At 34.2% G+C, this 22,039-nt stretch overlaps 1 protein-coding gene across 2 annotated transcripts in view; it reads left to right on the top strand.

Moving 5' to 3' along the window:
• The window catches only part of MMP16 (matrix metallopeptidase 16), a 340,314-nt gene that overhangs the window by 235,976 nt on the left and 82,299 nt on the right, over window positions 1-22,039 (top strand). For both annotated transcript variants that reach the window (XM_061171290.1, XM_061171289.1), the window contains exon 6: window positions 1,328-1,539. In XM_061171290.1, the coding sequence (XP_061027273.1) occupies window positions 1,328-1,539 (212 nt within the window). The remainder of the gene's footprint in view (window positions 1-1,327; window positions 1,540-22,039) is intronic.

The following is a 22,039-nucleotide window of genomic DNA, read 5'->3' as shown; positions in this document are numbered from 1 at the left end:
GGTAAGACAAAAGGAAGAAAGACTATTACACATATTTACTATAATCCTAACTCCCTCAATAGGACCATTGACCTTTATAAAGACATTTATTTCACACAAAATTGTTAAGAACTTGACATTTTTTATTTACATATAGAGAATATGCTTTACTAAATTAATGAAGTGAAACTTTCATTTTACAATACAAAAACAAATGTGTGCTGTCTGTAATATTCAGTATTCAGAAGATGTCATTTGCATTTTAAAATATCATAGTTTAAGTTCACTAATCTGTTTTGCATTCATGAGTTTTTCAATTTCAGTGTCTCAGTGGTGACCATTCTCTCAAGGTTAAAATAAGTTTTGGAGAAAAGGTCAACTTTTGTGCTGCTCTTTATTTGAGGGATACTGAGAAAAGAGAAATGTCCGGGACTCAAAACTAAATAGCTCATATGTTGAATGAGCTAGCCTATGCCTATGTGTGTGTCATCAGAAATTCTGCCAAAGTAGTTAACTGAAAGGAGGCTCTTTCTCATGACCTCATGAATTAGTAGTCTAGACTGAAGGTCCGCAAAAGAGTATTCTTTCCATATCTAAATAATAAGTGTGAACAGCTCTGTATTTCTTTTTAAAAACATAAATCCCTTGAGGAATGATGTTTTACATCTGTACCAAATTACATCTAAAAACTTTGGCTTGATTTAGAAACCTCTTTTTAGAAATACTTCTTTACATTAATATTTTACTAGTGGTGTTTTAATCAATAGGTGTTTTAGATTCAGTATTCAAATGAAACACTCTTCTAGCAATTTGTCAAAACATTTCATTAGAAGTAAATAATGAAAGTCAGGAAAAGTTGATAAAATACAGTTAGATACATAGGGATAGAATAAACTTTGATTTGTTAATGAACTATTAACAATATTAGAAATATTTGCATAGAATCGTCTATCAAAATCTAGGATTAACTTTGGTGGAGCTTACATGCATGGTTCCAGTATTCATTTTAATTTATTTATGATTAATACACCACCTACTTCCAAAAAAAAGATTTGAAAGCAGACTTTCCAATAAGGGCTGTGGTGAAGCTATTTTAAAAATCATTAAAAATTAACAAAGGCCTAGTTACTTGGATCCAGAATTCAGCACAATAAAGACAGTTTCCGATAAACTTGGCAATGGTTTGTTGGGTAAGATGGTTTGTTTTTTCAGGAAGTATACAATCTTAAAGACCTCTTAGCTTGCTTAGTCTGAACCCTCCACTGATGAGTGATTGTCCTCTGTAGAATATTTTCCAGCACTATTCCAGTTTTAAGTGAGCCAAGTGCTGTCCTCATATTTTCAAAAGGTCCACCTGACAAGATTCCTCCACCAACAAGACCTCTACCGACAGTGCCCCCACACCGCTCTAATCCTCCAGCTGACCCAAGGAAGAATGACCGGCCCAAACCTCCCCGGCCTCCCACTGGCAGACCTTCCTATCCTGGAGCCAAACCCAACATCTGTGATGGGAACTTTAACACTCTAGCTATTCTTCGCCGTGAGATGTTTGTTTTCAAGGTAGGAAGCTGTGATTTTTTTTTTTTTTTTGACGGTAGATCAAGTGTCTACAGTGTCGCTTTAGAAAACAAGTTCTCATTCATTCTAACACCACCTTCCCAGACCTCTCACAGTTAGAAGTTTCAAAAAGAGTATCTTAAAATAAAATGCACAAATGGGCTTAAATGTCTAGCAGAAGATTGTTGTAACATTCTATTTGGGGAATGCATTTATGTCAGCAAAAGCTAAAATGCCTAGAAATGTGAGGCTAAAAAGTGCTGCATGTTATGAACAGATAAAAAAGCATAATTTATATCATGAATAGGAACTAATAGGGATGATTTGCTTGGGAGCTTAGCCACTTTCAGGCGTACTGCAGCTACTCTATCTTTGGTTTGCACATCTTTATGAGATCCTTATAATTTCACTAGACAGTTAAAGCATTGTTTTTTAAGAGGAGTATTGATCATTTTGTTCAGGGTCTACTGGTAGCCATTTATGTTAAATCTCCTCTATGAGACCATCACTTTGATTTTACATATACATGTTGTTGTTTTCTTCAGGCACGCATTTATAGCTATCTAATTTACATTGTTTTTTAAAAGGTTACAAGCTAAAACTAATTTTACATTTTGCTAAATGTGCTTTTCAGTGACGTTGAGTTCTCCAACAATAACACTAAAAAACAGTGTATCAAAATAAATTATATAATACTAAAAAGTGAATGTAATGTAATACTGAAAAATATTTTCCCCTCAATGTTTGTAAACCAATCTTAAAGATGAATGAAAAATGTAAGATTTATGTTGGTATTAGGGCACTAAAATAGCTACATTTTACCAATACCATCCATTTAAAAATAAAATAATGTGCTCTCTTTTTCAGTAGACGTGAATCAATAAATATTGAAATATTGCCCTACTTATCCTATCTACTAGAGGCCATACTTTGAAAATATAGATATTAAATAATTTTTAATAGGCCAAGTACTTTATTTACTTTATTGGAAATTAAGATTTGGATTTAATATAATATGCAAAAGAGCATCATACTTTCCAGGAAAAAAATCAATGCTTTTCTTTAAACACATAAATAAATTTTTGAATTTTATAAATGCCCTGCAATGATTAGTTAGATATCTCCCCTTTAATTTAAGTAGATTAATAAATTTAGATTCAAGGAGTAAAGGAAAAAAGCTTACTATATATATGTGTATATCTATATATACATATATATAGATATACACATATACTCATTACTCATTGTGGCTAAGCCCACGGCAACTAGTTGAAATGAACACAAAATGCATTAATTTGTTTATTCTACAAGACACCAAATGACAACTGAAAGATTTTTTTTTCACTGTTTTGGCTGAATTTCCACATCCAAGCTTTATACCTTGATATCATGGTGATATCACCAAAGTGGTGCCAACTTTATCTGAGAATAAGACATGAAATTGACTCTGAGTACATTCATTTCATTCTTCTTGTCTGACTAATTAGATTGCCAATCTCAGAAGAGACCAGTATCTTCATGTCTAATGATCATTTTTACCAACTTTTTGCTCTGCACATTGTGGGAGATTAGTGAGTGCTCTTGATTGACAAAATGAGATCCTGTGATGTCTGGTTCTTGGAATCAGGAATGAGTAACAAGCACACAGACCAATTCTCAAATAAAATGCAGTGGCCACTATTTTCAAGGTCAAAGCAAGTGTATAAAGAAACATGACCTTTTTTTTTTTTTCTTAGATTCCATATATATGTGTTAGCATACGGTATTTGTTTTTCTCTTTCTGACTTACTTCACTCTGTATGACAGACTCTAAACCCATCCACCTCACTACAAATAACTCAATTTCGTTTCTTTTTATGGCTGAGTAATATTCTATTGTATGTATGTGCCACATCTTCTTTATCCATTCATCTGTCGATGGACACTTAGGTTGCTTCCATGTCCTGGTTATTGTAAATAGAGCTGCAATGAACATTTTGGTACATGACTCTTTTTGAATTATGGTTTTCTCAGGGTATATGCCCAGTAGTGGGATTGCTGGGTCTTATGGTAGTTCTATTTGTAGTTTTTTAAGGAACCTCCATACTGTTCTCCATAGTGGCTGTATCAATTTACATTCCCACCAACAGTGCAAGAGTGTTTTCTTTTCTCCACACCTTCTCCAGCATTTATTGTTTCTAGATTTTTTGATGATGGCCATTCTGACCGGTGTGAGATGATATCTCATTGTAGTTTTGATTTGCATTTCTCTAGTGATTAATGATGTTGAGCATTCTTTCATGTGTTTGTTGGCGATCTGTATATCTTCTTTGGAGAAATGTCTATTTAGGTCTTCTACCCATTTTTGGATTGGGTTGTTTGTTTTTTTGTTATTGAGATGCATGAGCTGCTTGTAAATTTTGGAGATTAATCCTTTGTCAGTTGCTTCATTTGCAAATATCTTCTCCCATTCTGAGGGTTGTCTTTTAGTCTTGTTTATGGTTTCCTTTGCTGTGCAAAAGCTTTTAAATTTCATTAGGTCCCTTTGTTTATTTTTGTTTTGATTTCCATTTCTCTAAGAGGTGGGTCAAAAAGGATCTTGCTGTGATTTATGTCATAGAGTGTTCTGCCTATGTTTTCCTCTAAGAGTTTGATAGTGTCTGGCCTTACATTTAGGTCTTGAGGATATGGGGAGGGGGAAGGGTAAACTGTGGCAAAGTGAGAGAGTGTCATGGACATATACACACTACCAAACGTAAAACAGATAGCTAGTGGGAAGCAGCCGCATAGCACAGGGAGATCAGCTTGGTGGTTTGTGATCACCTAGAGGGGTGGGATAAGGAGTGTGGGAGGGAGGGAGATGCAAGAGGGAAGAGATATGGGAACATATGTATATGTATAACTGATTCACTTTGTTATAAAGCAGAAACTCACACACCATTGTAAAGCAATTATACTCCAATAAAGATGTTAAAAAAAAAAAAAAGAAAAAGAAACATGAGTAAGGCCTGCTTCTCTAAACTCTCATGGTACCTTGGATTCCTTAATCAAAACTCTCTGCAGGACTGAGTTCCTAAACTCTGTCTGCATTTAATTTCTTTGTTTCACTAGCCCCTCCTCTCTTTCTGAGAATAAGTTCTGTAGAAGATATCTTCTTTATAATTTTTGTACTCATCTCCTCTTTCATATAATGAGTATGTTTGCCCAGGGTAGTTTACCAGGTCCCCAGGATGTGTGAATAGAAAGTAACACCCAGTCTTAATGGAGCTCATACGCCAGGAGTGAAGACAAACATAAACCTAAGTACTTTTTTTTTTTTTTAAACATCTTTATTGGAGTATAATTGCTGTATGGAAGAGCATTCGAGGAAGTACAGTAAAGGGTCTTCCCAATTAATATAGAAAACCAAGCTCACAGCTCTGAGTAAAGAAAGCATTTCATCATTTATCCAAAAAAAAAGAAAAGGAAAGGAAAGAAAAAAAAACAGAAATCATTTGGTTCCTTTTACTTTGTCAAATTTTTGTCTGTTCATTTGTCACAAAATGATTTGTTCTTAAATATGACCATCTTCGCTTACAACCACCTACTGAATTCTACTGAAGAATCATAGTTATTATTATTTCCATAGAAACAAATTTATTAACACTAGTTAACTTTCCTTGAAAGTACATTTAACCAAGTCTAGTAAGTACAAAGTATGATCCAATTTCATTTGCAATATAGCTTTGTTTCATAAAAGAAGAGATGTTATATGAGAGAGTGAGAAGAAAGATACTTGTTCAAAGAGATAAATTATATTTCCATAATGTTGATTTGTGACTAAACTCCTTTCAATTGATCAGAATTGAACTTTGTGACTCTTCTATTCAGTAGCTTATAATCTCTTGGTATTTAATGTCAATTTGTTTCTTATTCTATGCTAAACATCTCCCATGGAGCAATATTTGCTCCTTTCATTCATTTTTGTTTTATTTTAAAATTTTCTTCCTTTGTTGAATATTCCTCTGTTTCAACTTTATTGTCCTTGAAATCTGGAACTGTGCCTTTCTCACATCACTTGTATAACTATATCACATTACTTACACAGAATATTTGTTCAATTTTTCAAGGGTATATTTTGCCTTTTCTGTATGTATGCCATTGAACTTTTGGAATTAAAAGCTGAAATATGATTTTTCCTTTAAAATGCTTAAATTTTGTCAGGAAAAGGACAACATGTAATTATCAATCAGAAATGGTTCTTTTAAATTGAAGCCCACAAAACAGAGAACAATAGTGGCCCTTTACACTTAAGAGAATATCAGCTTAAGCCTGGGAATAATAAGATAATAGAAATAACTGTGGAGTCCAGGTGGTAACTTACCAATAAGCAGTGTGATCCAGAATAAGAAGAAAACCCAAATGTCAAAATCACTGAATATCTTTGGTCAGCTTTCAAAGATCCAACATACAGACCTATAGGCTCAGAGAAGTGAGGTGAGGAAGCACTTGAGAGTTTCATATTAAGGTTCCTACTTGACCTCTCCATTCAGATGCCAAATTCAACATACTTAAACTTGAGCTACTGATCTTCCTTCATGAACCTACTCCTCTGCTTCTTTTTTTCCATTCAAAATAAGGACAACTCCATCTTCCCATTTATTTAGTAAATAAAACTTAAAGATAAAGCCAAATCCTGTTGGCTATTCCTTCAAAAACATATTAAGAATCCACCTACTTTTCTCCCCTTCCAATGCTACAGTCCTAGTCAAAGGTACCATCACATCTCACCTTCATATTGGAATATCCTCCACATTCGTTCCCTTGTTTCCTGTCTTGCCCCATCCTTCCAGCCTATTGTCAGTTCTGCATGCAGAATGATCCTGTAAAATCATGCATCAGATCATATAACCACACTGTCTAAAACCCTTCAATGTCTGCCAAGGTTCCTATCAAACAATCCCACTTCTTGGTATATATCCAAAGGGCGTGGGGAACACTATCTCAAAGAGGTATCTGCACTCCCATGTTCATTACAGCATTATTCACAGTAGCCAAGGTATGGAAACAAGCTAAGTGTCAACAAGATGAGTAGATAAAGAAAGTGTGATGTATACATATACATATATATACAATGGTATATTATTCACCTTAAAAGAAGAAGGAAATCCTGCCATTTGTGAGGCTATGGATGAATCTAGAGAACATTATGCTTAGGGAAATAAGCCAGACACAAAAAGTCAAATATTGCATTATCTCGCTTATATGTAGAATGTAAAAAAGTTAGACTCATAGTAACAGAGAGTAGAATGGTGATTACCAGGGGCTGAGGGGTGGAGAAATGAGGGATGTTTGTCAAAGGGTAAAATTTTCATTTATAAGATGTATTTCAGTTATAAGATGGAGTAGCATGGTGATGGATATGTTTATTAGTTTGATTGTAGGTAATAATTTCACAATGTATACTTATATCAAATCATCAAGTTGTGCACTTTAAATATATACAATTTTTATTTGTCAATAGTACCGCAATAAAGTTGGGGGAAAAAACCAAATTTCTTTCAGTTTCCCACAAGGCTCCATGATCAGCCCCTTTCACCCTCCCCTCTGATATCACCTCCATTTTCTTACTCCAATCACTTTTACTCACTCAATTCCAGGCACACTTGTCTCCCCTCTGTTCCTTGAACTTGCCAGGCTTTCTTGTCTTTGCAGGTCTTTCCCTATCAAATATCAAATATTCACATTATCTTCTAGATTTTTGCTGCTATTTGTAAAAGTCAGAAGACTATCTCCAACATCTAGTACTGTCCAAACTGTCTGTTCTTACATAGGTCCACATGGGGCTAGATATATGAAAGGGAACAATATTTGTAGAAATTCAAAAATGTTTATTGTGAGTTATATAAATTTTGTGCCATTTTTGTGACCCCAAAGAATTGATTTGTCTTTTACAGTTGGATGAATTCTCTCCCAGCTCTCAACTTAACGATGTCACTCATTCCCGTTGCACAGTGGTGTGTCATTGTTTACATCAGTATAGGATAATACTTAAACTCTTATCTCTAGACGTTAGAGATAAACTTGGAGTCAGATCCTTCTTGTCATAGGCTCCAAGCAAGGACTGTATCTACTCCTCTATTTACTGCTGAATTGCACAGTGCTCTGAACATAGTAGACGATAAATATTTGTTAAATAACTTACATTCCACAATGGCTAATAAATTCCACCATAGGTATGTAGTAAGTTCAGGAAATGGAGCTATTATGTAGCAAAACAGACTTGGCATTTTGAATTACTCATTATATTCATTAACTCAAATTCCCATGCTATTTGAAATTATCTTAAAATGTAACTTTTAGCTGAATAAAGATCACAAAAAATGGCTCTAATTCTGAAGATATAAGGGAAAGGAATGGAAGACTTTTTATTGTTGTTGTTTATATCATATGACTCCATAAAATGATTAAAAATATTTTGTTAGCAGAGTATTCAAAAAGTGTTTTACAAACAAACAAACAAAAATACTTAGAGAAATTGCACAGAACAGAATAATCTAAAATTACTCTGAGTCAGAGCTTAATTCTGTACTGCCAGGAAGTATTACCTGATAATATTAATAGTACTTTGTAACTGGGGCTAGACTCACATTAGAACAAAGTGAGAAATTGCCAACACAGCATAGGCAGAGAATTAAATAAAATTTCCTTGCACCACAAAATCATAGTCTTTCAAATATTTTAGGTAAACATTTTAGTCAGCAATTGGAATTATGTGTAATACTGCATTTTAATGTCAATATTATTTTTTTCAAAATACCTGTATTTAATTATGATTTAAAATTTACTCCTTGAAACATTTAAATTTTTTTATTGACATTTCTGACTGCTTAAGCTGTTGTGGCACATATATAAGAATTCAGTAGAATGGATTCATAGTCACCTGAGTTTCCAATTTCTTCTCTAGACACTTTATTTTGGGGTAACCATGAACATTTTAAGCACATATTTGGATACTTGTTTTAGATTCAATAAAACTATTTTTATTAATAATATAAAACAGAACATTTAAAATATATATATAGTGCATATTTTGGAGACTAAAATATGTTTTATCATGTACATTTTATTTTGTTATTAATTTATAGTATGAATAAGGCGATCCTATATAGTCATGCAAAAATGTTTTTTGAAAGTATATTGTGAGCTAATTGAAAGACCATTTCACTCCATAGCAATATGACTCTTCCTATTCTACAATTAGTAATAATCTAAATATTGTCAGTGTCAAAGATATATATTTTCTTGTTCCATGTTTGTCATAATCTATATCTTTATATTGAGAGTTTTACAAAGAAAGTTCTCATATTCACCATACATGGTTCAAATCACTTTAACCTTAATGTAAGTTTAGTTCAAGATTTATATTGCACATAAAGGTAGGGTTTATTTTTAATTTTAGAAGTTATGAAAACAGCACTTCTCCCAATTTTTTCCTTCATACTTGGCATTTGTGACTATACAACTTTTGACCTCGTATTTCTGTAAAGCAAAAATGAAACTTTATTCTTTCCATTCCCTTTTTAAACTTTCAGTTAGCAGTATTGTGATTATCAGTTTGCTTTGCAGGTTATGTGAAGTAATTTAAACATTGAGTCAGCACTTCAAAATTTCTTAAAACACCTGTTTATTTTATCTTTTGCAAGACAGTCTTAACATGTATAAATACCTAAAACAAAGCAGTGTGCAAAGCTCTCATTATTTGTAAATTATGTAACAATCTACTTGAAAAATTCCATGAAAATCAACAGGAAAAAATTACAACTACTAACAATGTTAAGAAAGATATTCTGAACCATAGTAAAAAATTGAAATATAACCTAATAACCACTTAGAATATAATTGAAAAATAATTTTCTTGACATAAAAAAGTAACTCATAGGATTAAAATTAATTAGCAGTATCTGGCCCATAGGCAGCATTCAATATATATTTATTAAATGATTAGTGTTTTTACTTTTAACCCATCTTGTCTGCATTTAACTTTTATGAGGGAGGTTCTTGAATGTTTTGTTCATTCTTCTATATGTGCTTCTTATGATACTTTAAAGTTTCAGTGCATTATATTGTGTTTATTTACATAATTATGAGTAAAATTGGAAAAAAAAGATTTCAGGTTTAAACTAGAGCATTAGTATCTCTTACAATAAATAGGAAATATGCATAGATTCCAAATTAGTAATCCCATGCATGGCAATTCATCCCAAAATAATGAAGTAAGTCTAAAATGAACAATGGTATTTATTACAGCTTTCTTGCCAATAGGAAAAAAAGTTGGAAGCAACCAAAATTATTCAGTAATATGGTAGTGGTGTAGCAAATAATAGTACATCAACTTAATGGAATGTAATGCAATGACTTGAAGAGTGAATTAAAGAGAATATATGAAACAATGGGACATGATTATAATGTAAACACAAATAAAATAGTAAAACATAACATTTTATGTATCATGAATGGCAGTATTTGAAATATGTGTGTTGATAAGGCATAGAAATTATAGAAAAGCGATGTTAGACAAATCTTAAATGATGGAATTGTGAGTGTTTTTTAAAATGTGTACTATTGTGATAATGTTGCATACACATATAATAGTTCAAAATAGAGCTGCACAACAAAAGCTAGATATTTGTGAAGGCTGTAGTACATTAAATAATGGGGAAGCCATATTATTTTCAAAAATATAGGTAGTCAAAAGTTATTAAAGTATACAGTGGGAGGTGTGGGTAGGATGATAGAGTATGAAAACTCTGAGCTCACCTTCTCCCATGAGCATACCAAAATTACAACTATTTACAGAGCAACTATCAATGAGAACAACCTGAAGAAAAGATTTTCAGCAACTAAAGCTTTAAGGAAGAAACCACAACCAGATGGGTATAATGGGTGGAGATGCAATAGAGTCAAGACCTACAGCTCCAGGTAGACAACCCCCAAATGGGAGAATAATCACAATTTCAAGGGTTCTCCACCAAGGAGCAGTGTCTGATCCCCACATTGGGCTCCACAGCCTGGGGGTCCTTCAATGGAAAGATGAGCCCCCAGAATATCTGACTTTAAAGGTAAATGTGGCTTGTGTATGAGAGAGGAAAATGGCTGTAAGAAACAGAGACTATGCACTTAAAGTACGCCACAAAATCTCACACACTCTGACAACGAGTGTAGAGGCAGTAATTTGAAAAGAGCCTGGGGCAGACACAAGTGCTGATCTTGGAGAGTCCCCCTTAGGGGAAGGTGACAACTGGGATTCCCACTGGAGATATAGATGCAGGCTGCAACCATTTGGGGAGCCCATTCTACCACGAGCACACTGGTGCTGACAAGCACAATTTTGGAATCCTCCCTGTAGCTTATAAGCATTAGGGGCTCACCTACCCACCCACCAGTTGGCAGAAGTCCCAGGATCTCCTGAGCTGAGCAACAACAGTGTGAGGACCAAGCCCCAACTAATAGTGGGCCAAGGACTCAGCCCCACCCACTAGCAGGCTGGCTCCAGTCCTGGGCCCCACCACCTGGGCCCCCACTACCAGGACCCAGCACCACCCACCAGTGGACAGGCACCAGCCCTGAGACTCCTCAGGCCAGGCAGCCAGCTGCACAGGGTACCAGTTGCTGACAGCTTCAGTATGAAGCAGAGCCTGATAGCCAAATGAGTTAGAGGGCAGCTCCACCTACTAATGAGCCATAGTACTTGTCCCCACTACAACAGAAGGGCCCATGAAGCCCATATAGGGGCACCCCTAGAGTATATAGCTCTGGTGACCAGAGAGGAGTGTACTGTTGGGCCCCATAGCATCTCCAACATTGGGCCATTTTTCCAAGATCAGGAAATATTAACAAACTACCTAGTACATAGAAATAAAAACAGAAAATTAGGCAAAATGAGACAACAGAAGAATATGCTCCAAACAAAAGAACAAGATGAAAACAAAGAAGAGCTAGGGAAAATGGAGATAAAGATTCTACCCAATAAGGAGTTTAAGATAATGATCATAAAGATGCTCAATGAGAAGACTGGATGAACACAGACACACAGAAGCTTAACAGAATTAGAAAATATATACAAGAACCAAACAGCTGAAGAATACAATAACTGAAATAAATACCCTGGAAGGAGTCAAGTAGATTAGATGATATACAGAGGAATAGATCAGTGAACTGGAAAACAGAGTAGTGAAAATCACCCTTGCTGAACAGAAAAAAGAAAAAAAGAAAAATTTAATTAAGATGTTTTAAGGGACCTTGGGTACTATATCAAGTGTAACTGATATTCACATTATAGGGCTCCCAAAAGGAGAAGAGAGACAAAAAGGAGAGAAAACTTATATGAAGACATAACAGCTGAAAATTTCCCTAACCTGGGAAAGGACAGAGCCATCCAGGTCCAGGAAGCACAGAGATTCCCAAACAAGATCAACTCAAAAGAGGTCCACAATAAACACATTATAATAAAAATGGCAAAAAATGCAGACAAAGAGCAAATCTTAAAAGCAATGAGGAAAAGCAATTAGTTACATACAAGAGAACTCCCATAAGACAATCAGCTGACATTTCAGCAGAGACTTTGCAGGCCAGAAAGAGTGGCACAATATATTTAAAGTAACAAGAGGAAAAAGCCTACAACCAAGAATTATCTACTCAGAAATGCTATCACTCAGATTTGAAGAAGAAATTAAGAGTTTTATAGACAAACAGAAAATGAAAGAGTTTAGCACCACTAAAATGATTTTACAAGAAATATTAAGTGGACTTCTCAAGGTGGAAAAGAAAAGATGACCACTAGCAATATGAAAATTAGAAAAGAAAAATCCCATGACTAAAGGCAAATATTCAGGAAAGGTAGTAGATCAAACCCACCTGTAAAGCTAGTAGGAAGTTTAAAAGAAAAAGTTAGTAAAATAGTCTATATTCACAACAAGTAGTTAAGGAATACACAAAACAAAAAGTTGTAAAATATAAGGTCAAAAACATTAAACCTGTTGCAGGGAGTAGAAATGAAAGGTTGTTACATTGAATTCAAACTTAAAAATATCATTAACTTAATCATGTAATGTGCACATTGTTATATACACACCTCATAGTAAGCACAAACCACAACTATATAATATATTTAAACACAAAAAAAGAGAAAGGAATCCACACATAACACTAAAGAGAGTCATCAAATCAAAGGGAAAAGAGCTAAAAAACAAGAAAGAGATTAGCATACGAATAAATAATTACTGTACATATAAATGAAGTAAATGTTCCAATCAAAAGAGTGGCTGAATGGATTTAAAAAAAGAAGCAAGACCCATATATATATATACACATATATATATTTCCATAAGGGACTCACTTCAATCCTAACACAGACCATAAGTGAAGGAATGGAAAAAAAGTGCACCATACAAATGGAAATGAAAAGAAAGCTGGGGTAGCAATATTTATATCAGATAAAATAGACTTTGCAACAAAGACTGTAACAAGAGACAAAGAAGAACATTATATAATGATGAACAGATCGATACAAGCAGAAGATATAAGAATTATAAATATAAAGGTACCCAATATAGGAGCACATAAATACATGCAGAAGATACTAGTAAGCATAAATGGAGAAATTTACAGTAACACAATAATAGTAGAGGACTTTACTACCCCACTTATATCAATGGATAGGTCACGCAGACAGAAAGTCAATAAGGAAACAAGGGCCTTAAGTGACATACTAGATTAGATGTACTTAATAGATGTACTTAATAGATATACGGAGAACATTCCATTCCAAAGCAGCAGAATACATTCTTATCAAGTGCATCAGGAATATTCTCCAGGATCACATGCTAGGCCACAAAATATATCTTAATAAATTCAAGAAGATTGAAATGATATCAAGCATCTTTTCTGACCACAATGCTATGAGACTAGAAATCAACTATAGAGGAAAAAATGCAAAAAAACACAAACACATGAAGGTTAAACAATATGCCACTAAACAAACAATGGGTCACTGAAAAAACCAAGATGGATATCAAATATTATCTGTAGACAAATGAAAATGGTAACACAACCATCCAAAATCTATGGGACTCAGCAAAATCATTTCTAAGAGGGAACTTTATAGTGATAAAAGCCCATCTCAGGAAACAAGAAAAATCTTACATAAACAACCTAATCAAAGAACTAGAAAAAGATGAACAAACAAAACTCAAAGTTAGTAGAAGGAAAGAAATAATAAACATCAAAGCAGGAATAAATAAAATAGAAACAAATAAAACAACAGAAAAGATCAATGAAACTAAGAACTGGTTCTTTGAAAAGATAAAAAAAAAAAATTAGTAAACTTTTGGCAGACTTGTCAAAGGAAAAAGAGAGATAGGTCCCAAAATAAATGAAATCAGAAATGAAAGAGAATTTTCAGCTGACACCATAGAAGTACAAAGGATCATAAGAGATTACTACAAACAGTTATATGCCAATAAAATGAACAACCTGATTGATATGAATAAAATCCTAAAAAATGTACAATATCCTAAGACTAAGTCTGGAAGAAATAGAGAATATGAACAGACCAATTATGAGTAATTAAACTGAACCAGCACCGAAAAAACAAAGTTTAGGACCAGAAAGCTTTACAAGTGAATTCTACCGAACATTTAGAGAAGAATTAATACATATCCTTCTGAAACTACTCCAAAAAATTCAAGAGGAAAGGTTGCTTACGAAGTCATTCTAAGAGAACAGCATCATGCTGACACCTAAACTAGACAAAGACACCCCCAAAATTAAAAAAAAGATAATTACCGGTCAACATCAATGAAGAATATAAATACAAAAATCATTGACAAAATATTAGCAAACTTAATTCAACAATACATTAAAAGGACCATAAATGCTAATTAAATAGGATTTACCCAAGGATGCAAGGATAGTTCAATATATGCAAATCAATCATTGCAACACCTCACATTAACCAAATGAAAAATAAAAATCATGTGATTATCTCAATAGATGAAGAAAAAGCTTACGACAAAGTTCAACATCCATTTATGACCAAAACTTTCAAGAATGTCATATAGAGGGACCATACTTCAATGTAATAAAAGCTTTATATGACAATCCCACAGGTAACATACACAATGGTGAAAAGCTAAAAGCATTTCCTCTAAGATAAGAAACAAGAAAAGAATGCCCACTTTCATCACTTTTATTCAACATAGTATTGGAAGTCCTAGTCACAGCAATCAGACAAAGAAAAGAACTAAAAGGAATCCAAAATGGAAAGAAAGATGTAAAACTGTCACTGTTTGCAGATGACATGATACTATAGAACATTCTAAAGACACTACCAAAAAATATTAGAACTCATAAATAAATTCAATAAAGTTGTGGGAACAGTTAATATACACAAATTTGTTGCATTTCTATACATTAAAAAGAAACTATCAGAAAGAGAATTTAAGAAAACAATTTACTCTTACAATTGCATCAAAAAATAACATACCGGGCTTCCCTGGTGGTGCAGTGGTTGAGAGTCCGCCTGCCAATGCAGGGGACACGGGTTCGAGCCCTGGTCTGGGAAAATCCCACATGCCGTGGAGCAACTGGACCCGTGAGCCACAACTACTGAGCCTGCGCGTCTGGAGCCTGTGCTCCGCAACAAGAGAGGCTGCAATAGTGAGAGGCCCACGCACCACGATGAAGAGTGGCCCCTGCTTGCCGCAACTAGAGAAAGCCCTCGCACAGAAACGAAGACCCAATGCAGCCAAGAATAAATAAATAAATTTATATAAAAACAAACAAACAAACAAAAACAAAACAAAAAAATAACATACCCCTGAATAAACCTAACCAAGGAGGTAAAAAGACCTTTACTCAGAAAACTGTTAAGACACTGATGAAAGAAATTGATTTTGACACAAACCCACAGAAAGATACACTGTGCTCATGGATTGGAAGAATTAATGTTGCTAAAATGAACATACTATCCAAGCTAATCTACAGGTTCAATACAATACCTATAAAAATTCCAATGACATTTTTCACAGAACTAGGAAAAATAATTCTAAAATTTGTGTGTAACTACAAAAGATTTTGAATAGCCAATCCAAACTTGAGAAAGAAGAACAAGGCTAGCGGTAGAACTCCCTGATTTCAAACTATACTACAAAGTACAGTAATCAAAACGGTATGATACTGACACAAAAAAGACACATAGATCAATGAAACAGAATAGAGAGCCCAGAAATGAGCCCATACTTACATGATCAATTAATCTATGACCAAAAATAGCAAGAATATACAATGGGAAAAACAGCCTCTTCAATAAATGGTGTTGAGAAACTGAACAACTACATTCAAAAGAATTAAACTGGACTACTTTCTCATATCATATACAAAAAAAACAAAACCAAAACCAAAACCCTCAAAATAGATGAAAGACTCAAAGGTAAGACCTGAAACCATACAACTCCTAGAAGGAAGCATAGGCAGTATGTTTTTGACACTGGTCTTAACAATATACATGTATATGTGTGTGTGTGTATATATATATATATATATATATATATTTGATATATCTCATGCAAGGGTAACAAAAGCAAAAATAAACAAATGGAACTACATCAAACTAAAAAGCTTTTCCAGAGCAAAGGAAATTATAAACACAAAGAAAAGGCAGCCTACTGAATGGGAGAAGATATTTGCAAGTGATATATCTGGTAAGGGGTTAATATCCAAATATTCAATGAACTTATACAACATCAGAAAACAAACAAGCTGATTAAAAAATGAGCAGAGGAACTGAATAGATGTTTTTCCAAAGAAGAAATACAGATGGCCAACAGATGCAGGGAAATATGTTCAACATCATTACTCATCAGGGAAATGCAAACCAAAACCTCAGTGAGATATCACCTTACATCTATCAGAATGGCTGTTATCAAAAGGACAACAAATAAGTGTTGGTGAGGTTGTGCAGAAAAGGGAACCTTTATGCACTGTTTGGAGGAATGTAAATTGGTGCAGCCAATATGGAAAATAGTATAAAGGTTCTTTAAAAAATTAAAAATAGAACTACCATGTGATTCAGCATTTTACTCCTGGGTATTTATCTGAAGAAAACAAAAACACTAATTCAAAAAGGCATATGTACCCCTATGTTCATTGTAGCATTATTTAAAATAGTCAAGATATGAAAGCAACCTAAGTGCTCATCAATAGCTTAATGGATAAAGATGTCATATACATATATATATACACACACACATATATATATATATATATATATATATATATATACATTATATATATATAATAGATGATGTAATATATTACATAGCTGTTAAAAAGAATGAGATTTTGCCATTTGAGACAACATGGGTGGACCTAATGGATATTTTGCCAAGTGAAATAAGTCATGCTGAGAAAGGCAAATATGGTATGATTTCACTTATATGTGGAATCTAAAAAGCATAACTAATAAACAAACATAACAAAACAGAAACAGAGTCATTGATACAGAGGTGAAACAGGTGGTTGCCAGATGGTCTGAGGGTGGGAGAATGAATGAAATAAGTGAGGGAGATTAAGAGGTACAAACTTCTAGTTACAAAATAAATAAATCATGAGGATAAAATGTACAGCATGGGGAATATATTCAATAATATCATAATATATTTGTATGGTGACAGATCGTAACTAGACTTATCAGGGTGATCATTTTGTAATGTATAGAAATATTGAATCACTATGTTGAGCTTGGAGTTAATATAGTGTCAGTGAGTTATATTTCAATTTAAAAATAGTTTAAGTGGGTACTCAGAAAATAATACCTGCAAACCTATCATTTTATTTAAGTTAAAAAAATTAAAAATTAAGTATTCATTTGAATTTTTCCTTAGACTGAAAATGAGTATGTTCAAAATTACAGTGATAACTTTTGATAATGTGATTTAACCTGGCTAGCAAAGATGTACAATTAGATGATGATCTTGCCCAGTATGCATTAATCTTGAGTAAGAATAGTCTTTAGAAAATCAAGCTTACTAAATATTTTGCTTACAGTTTTGCCATTTTGTAGGCACCATGGTGAGAATTTATTCAGTTTACTATAGAAGTACTTTTAAATCATGAAAAGTGACAAGGTATTTGGCAATTAATCCAGAGAGTGTTGTTAATTTATGCAGTGTGAGAGCTGTCATATAGCAAGTTTGTCAGCTCAACACTGATAAATTGAATTGTAAGCTGTGTAAGTCACTTACCACAAAGACTGGTACATAGCAAATGCTCCAGTAATTTCAGCAACTGCTATTAATGTTGCAATAGTAGTTGATGGTGTTGTTGTTGTTATTATTATTATTACTATTAGTGTTGTGCAAAGCACTATGGTTGACCTTAAAGAGATTGCATAGGAGTCTATGACAACACTCTTTGCTCTTAAGAATCTAACTACTGCACTCATTTATTCATTATTTTTTATTTTTTAAAGTTTTGAATGACTACCAAATAATAGCTAGACACTGGGAATGAAATGATGTCCAAGCCACTCCCTTTTCTTTCCTTCAGGAAGATAATAGTCTAGCAGAGGAGATATCAGTAACTTGATGATCAGAATGCCTTGTGATATACTCTAATAGGTTAATGCACAAAGTGCAGTGGGAGCACATAGGAGGGCCACAAAAAGGAAGGATTTCTTGTGGAAGATATCTAATCTGCATCTGTTTGAACAATGTAAACTTAGCCAAGCTTGGAGGTAAGAAGGGGTATGGTGCTGTGGGAAGCTAATGAAATTTGATGAGAGATACAATTGGGACTACTTCCTAAAGGATCATTAATGCCATGTTGAGAACTTGAGGCTTTGTTCTGCAGCCTAGGTTAACTGCCCAGAAGAATTGACTAGGAGTGACTAGGTAGGAAAATAGTGTAGGGGACAGAGCTAATGAGAAATGTTAAGCCAATGTTGGCTCCTGGGAGAAGAATTGGTAAGAGCAAGACTGAGCCCCATTAATAATAGGTGGTATTGAAGACAACTAGCAAAACAGGGATTTGATGACCAGGGCAAAAGAGCAGCTCTAAGAATGGCAAAACTAGGAATAGGTGGTTGGTCACTGAATCACAGAGGGCCAGGACTGAATTTTTTTAAAAGATACTGCTTGCCTCTAAATGTCATGGAGCTGAAATTATGAAGAGAATCAGAGGGTCAGACAACAAGAAGATGTCCTACCTGGAATTGGATGAGAAGTACCAGGTCTTTCAAGTACCAGAATATTGAGATTTCTGTAAAAAGAAGTTACAATGTTTCTCTTTCACTGTAAAAGTATTATTTACTGAAACTTTATTTTTTTAAAAAGGTATATTCTTTTTAAAATTTTTTTAAAAATTTATTTTATTGAAGTATAGTTGATTTACAATGTTGTGTTAATTTCTGCTGTACAGCAAAGTGATCCAGTTATACATATTTATACATTCTTATTCATATTATTTTTCATTATGGTTTATCAGGATATTGAATATAGTTGCCTGTGCTATATTCAACAACGACCTTGTTGTTTACCGATTCTATATACCAGGGGTCCCCAACCCCTGGGCCGTGTATCAGCGGTCCGCGGCCTGTTAGGAACTGGGCCAAACAGCCGGAGGTGAGTGGTGGGCTAGCGAGCAAAGCTTCATCTGCCACTCCCCATTGCTCCCATTACCACCTGAACAATCCCCCCTCCCCAATCTGTGGAAAAATTGTCTTCCACGAAACAGGTCCCTGGTGCCAAAAAGTTGGGGACCACTGCTATATATAATAGTTTGCATCTGCTATCCCAAACTCCCAATCCATCCCTCCCCCACCCCCACCTTGGCAACCACAAGTCTGTGAGTCTGTTTCATGGATAATTTCATTTGAGTCCACATAAATGATATCATATGGTATTTGCCTTTCTCTTTCTGACTTACTTCACTTAGTATGATAATCTCCAGGTCCATCCATGTTGCTGCAAATGGCATTATTTCATTCTTTTTTATGACTGAGTAGTATTCCATTGTATATATGTGTCACATCTTCTTTATCCATTCATCTGTTGATGGACATTTAGGTTGTTTTCTTGTCTTGGCTATTGGGAATAGTGCTGCTATGAACATAGGGGTGCATGTATCTCTTTGAATTATAGTTTTGTCCAGATATATGTCCAGGGGTAGGATTGCTGGATCATATGGCAACTCAATTTTTTGTTTTCTGAGGAAACTCCATACTGTTTTCCATAGTGGTTGCATCAATTTACATTCCCACCAACAGTGTAGGAGGGTCCCCTTTTCTGCACACCCTCTCCAGCATTTGTTATTTGTAGATTTTTTTTAAAGGCTTTTCTTATTTATTTATTTATTTATTTGGTTGCACTGGCTGTTAGTTGCGGCTCACCGGCTCCTTAGTTGTGGCATGCGAACTCTTATGGCATGCGTGTGGGATCTAGTTCCCTGACCAGGGATCGAACCTGGGCTCCCTGCCGTGGGAGTTCAGTCTTACCCACTGTGCCACCAGGGAAGTCCCTGTAGATTTTTTAATGATAGCCATTCTGACCGGTGTGAGGTGGTACCTCATTGTGGTTTTGATTTGCATTTCTCTAATAATTAGCAATGTTGAGCATCTTTTCATGTGCCTGTTGGCCATCTGTACATCTTCTTTGGAGAAATGTCTATTTAGGTCTTCTAAATTGGGTTTAGAATTGGGTTGTTTTCAATTGGGTTGTTTGGGTTTTTTGTTGTTGTCATTGTTGAGTTGTATGAGCTGTGTGTATATTTTGGAAATTAAGTCCTTGTCCATAGCATAATTTGCAAATATTTTCTCCCAGGCCATAGTTGTCTTTACATTTCATTTATGGTTTCTTTTGCTGTACGAAAGCTTGTAAGTTTGATTAGGTCCCATTTGTTTATTTTCTCTTTTATTTCTATTGCCTTGGCAGATTGACTTATGAAAACATTGGTAAGATTTACATCATATTCTTAAAATGCCCTATTACAGGGCAGGAGACATTTATATTGAGAACTAAGTGTGTCTATTGTTAAACCACTGCTTTTTTTGCATTTCACCTAGAACAGTTGCTGAGTCTCTGCATTCATTGGCCTGCACTGCTTTACTTATAAAGTGCAGTTATTTGTAACAGCCACAGGTCAGAACATTAAGCAAAGACTGTTTATATCCTTGATCTGAAGCTCCAAGGAGCTGATGTAAGAGTTGTGTGCTGCTGACACATACACTGCCTTGTTCGTAATTCTTAAGTCCTTTGAAATAGAGACAACATTTCCCAAGTTGTTCACTGCATTTGCAGTTACTATCATCAGAAGGAGAAATGTTGAAGCTTCTTGTTGATTCCTGAAATTCTCCACAATATTTGTTAAAATATATTGATTGTGTATACCTAGTTTTCTTATTGTTCTCATAAACAGAAGATCAATAGAGGATCAAAACTAAGTTATATGACTGAATCATGTTGCTGTACACCTGAAACTAACACAATATTGTAAATCAACTATACTTCAATTAAAAAAACTTATATGATTAGAATTCTGAAGACTGTTGAAAAAATTATAGTTTACTAAATAAACATGTAAGGACAATTCCCCTACACCTCTCTTATGGGAGATTCTCTTCCTTGAATAAATAAATGTGGGAAATGGTTTATGTAGGAAAATAGGAGAAATGGTTACTTATATATAGTAATATTTTAATTAATTTATTTGATGCATATGTGTTGTGTGCCTGTTGTATTTAAGAAAATATACTAGGTTATGGTAAAAATGGAAAAGCCAGGCTTTGAACACCTGTATGACCAGGATTCCACCACTGAGCCCGAGTTTCTTCTATAAGGTGAGAGTCTTTGCAATTACCTCATTGCCACTGCCTTCAAAGAGATTACAGTTCAGAGTGGGAAATAGACAATAATCACCAAATCAGAAGAAGACAAGTAAAACTATACCTGTAGTAAGTGCAAAGAAAAGAAGGTATATATTGCAATAAAAATATATACATGATTGTTTTGTTTTAATTCTTAAAACTTGATCAATAATATCAGGGAAGTCTTTTCTGAGGAAGAGATACTTGAACTGACAGAGCTATCCCCTGTTTGTTGTAAGAAGAACTACATATTCTGTTGAAAAGAAATCTAGATTAAAAGTCAAGAGACATGGGTCCTAGTGCCGGGATATTATAAACATGATGAGAATTTCCATTTTTGGACTATAAATTTCATGTGTGTCAAATAAAGCAAATAATAGTAGCTGGGTAGCTCATCTCAGAATGAGATAAGATATGCAAAACGAATTTGACTGTTTAAAGAGCTGCACTAATGTGAGACATTGCAATCATTGACCAAATTTTAGGATGAATTTTTTTCCTAATGTGTGATGCCAATATGTCATTTCTACAGTTTAAAATTTTATTGTCAGTATATGTTATATTGGAAGCTTCAGGTGTCTTAAAAACTAGATATTTCTAGACAATAGAGTAGTCAAATTAATA

This window comes from Eubalaena glacialis, chromosome 17 (assembly GCF_028564815.1).
Source record: "Eubalaena glacialis isolate mEubGla1 chromosome 17, mEubGla1.1.hap2.+ XY, whole genome shotgun sequence".
Taxonomy (NCBI): Eukaryota; Metazoa; Chordata; class Mammalia; order Artiodactyla; family Balaenidae; genus Eubalaena; species Eubalaena glacialis.
This window is presented reverse-complemented; position numbering and strand designations above follow the sequence as displayed.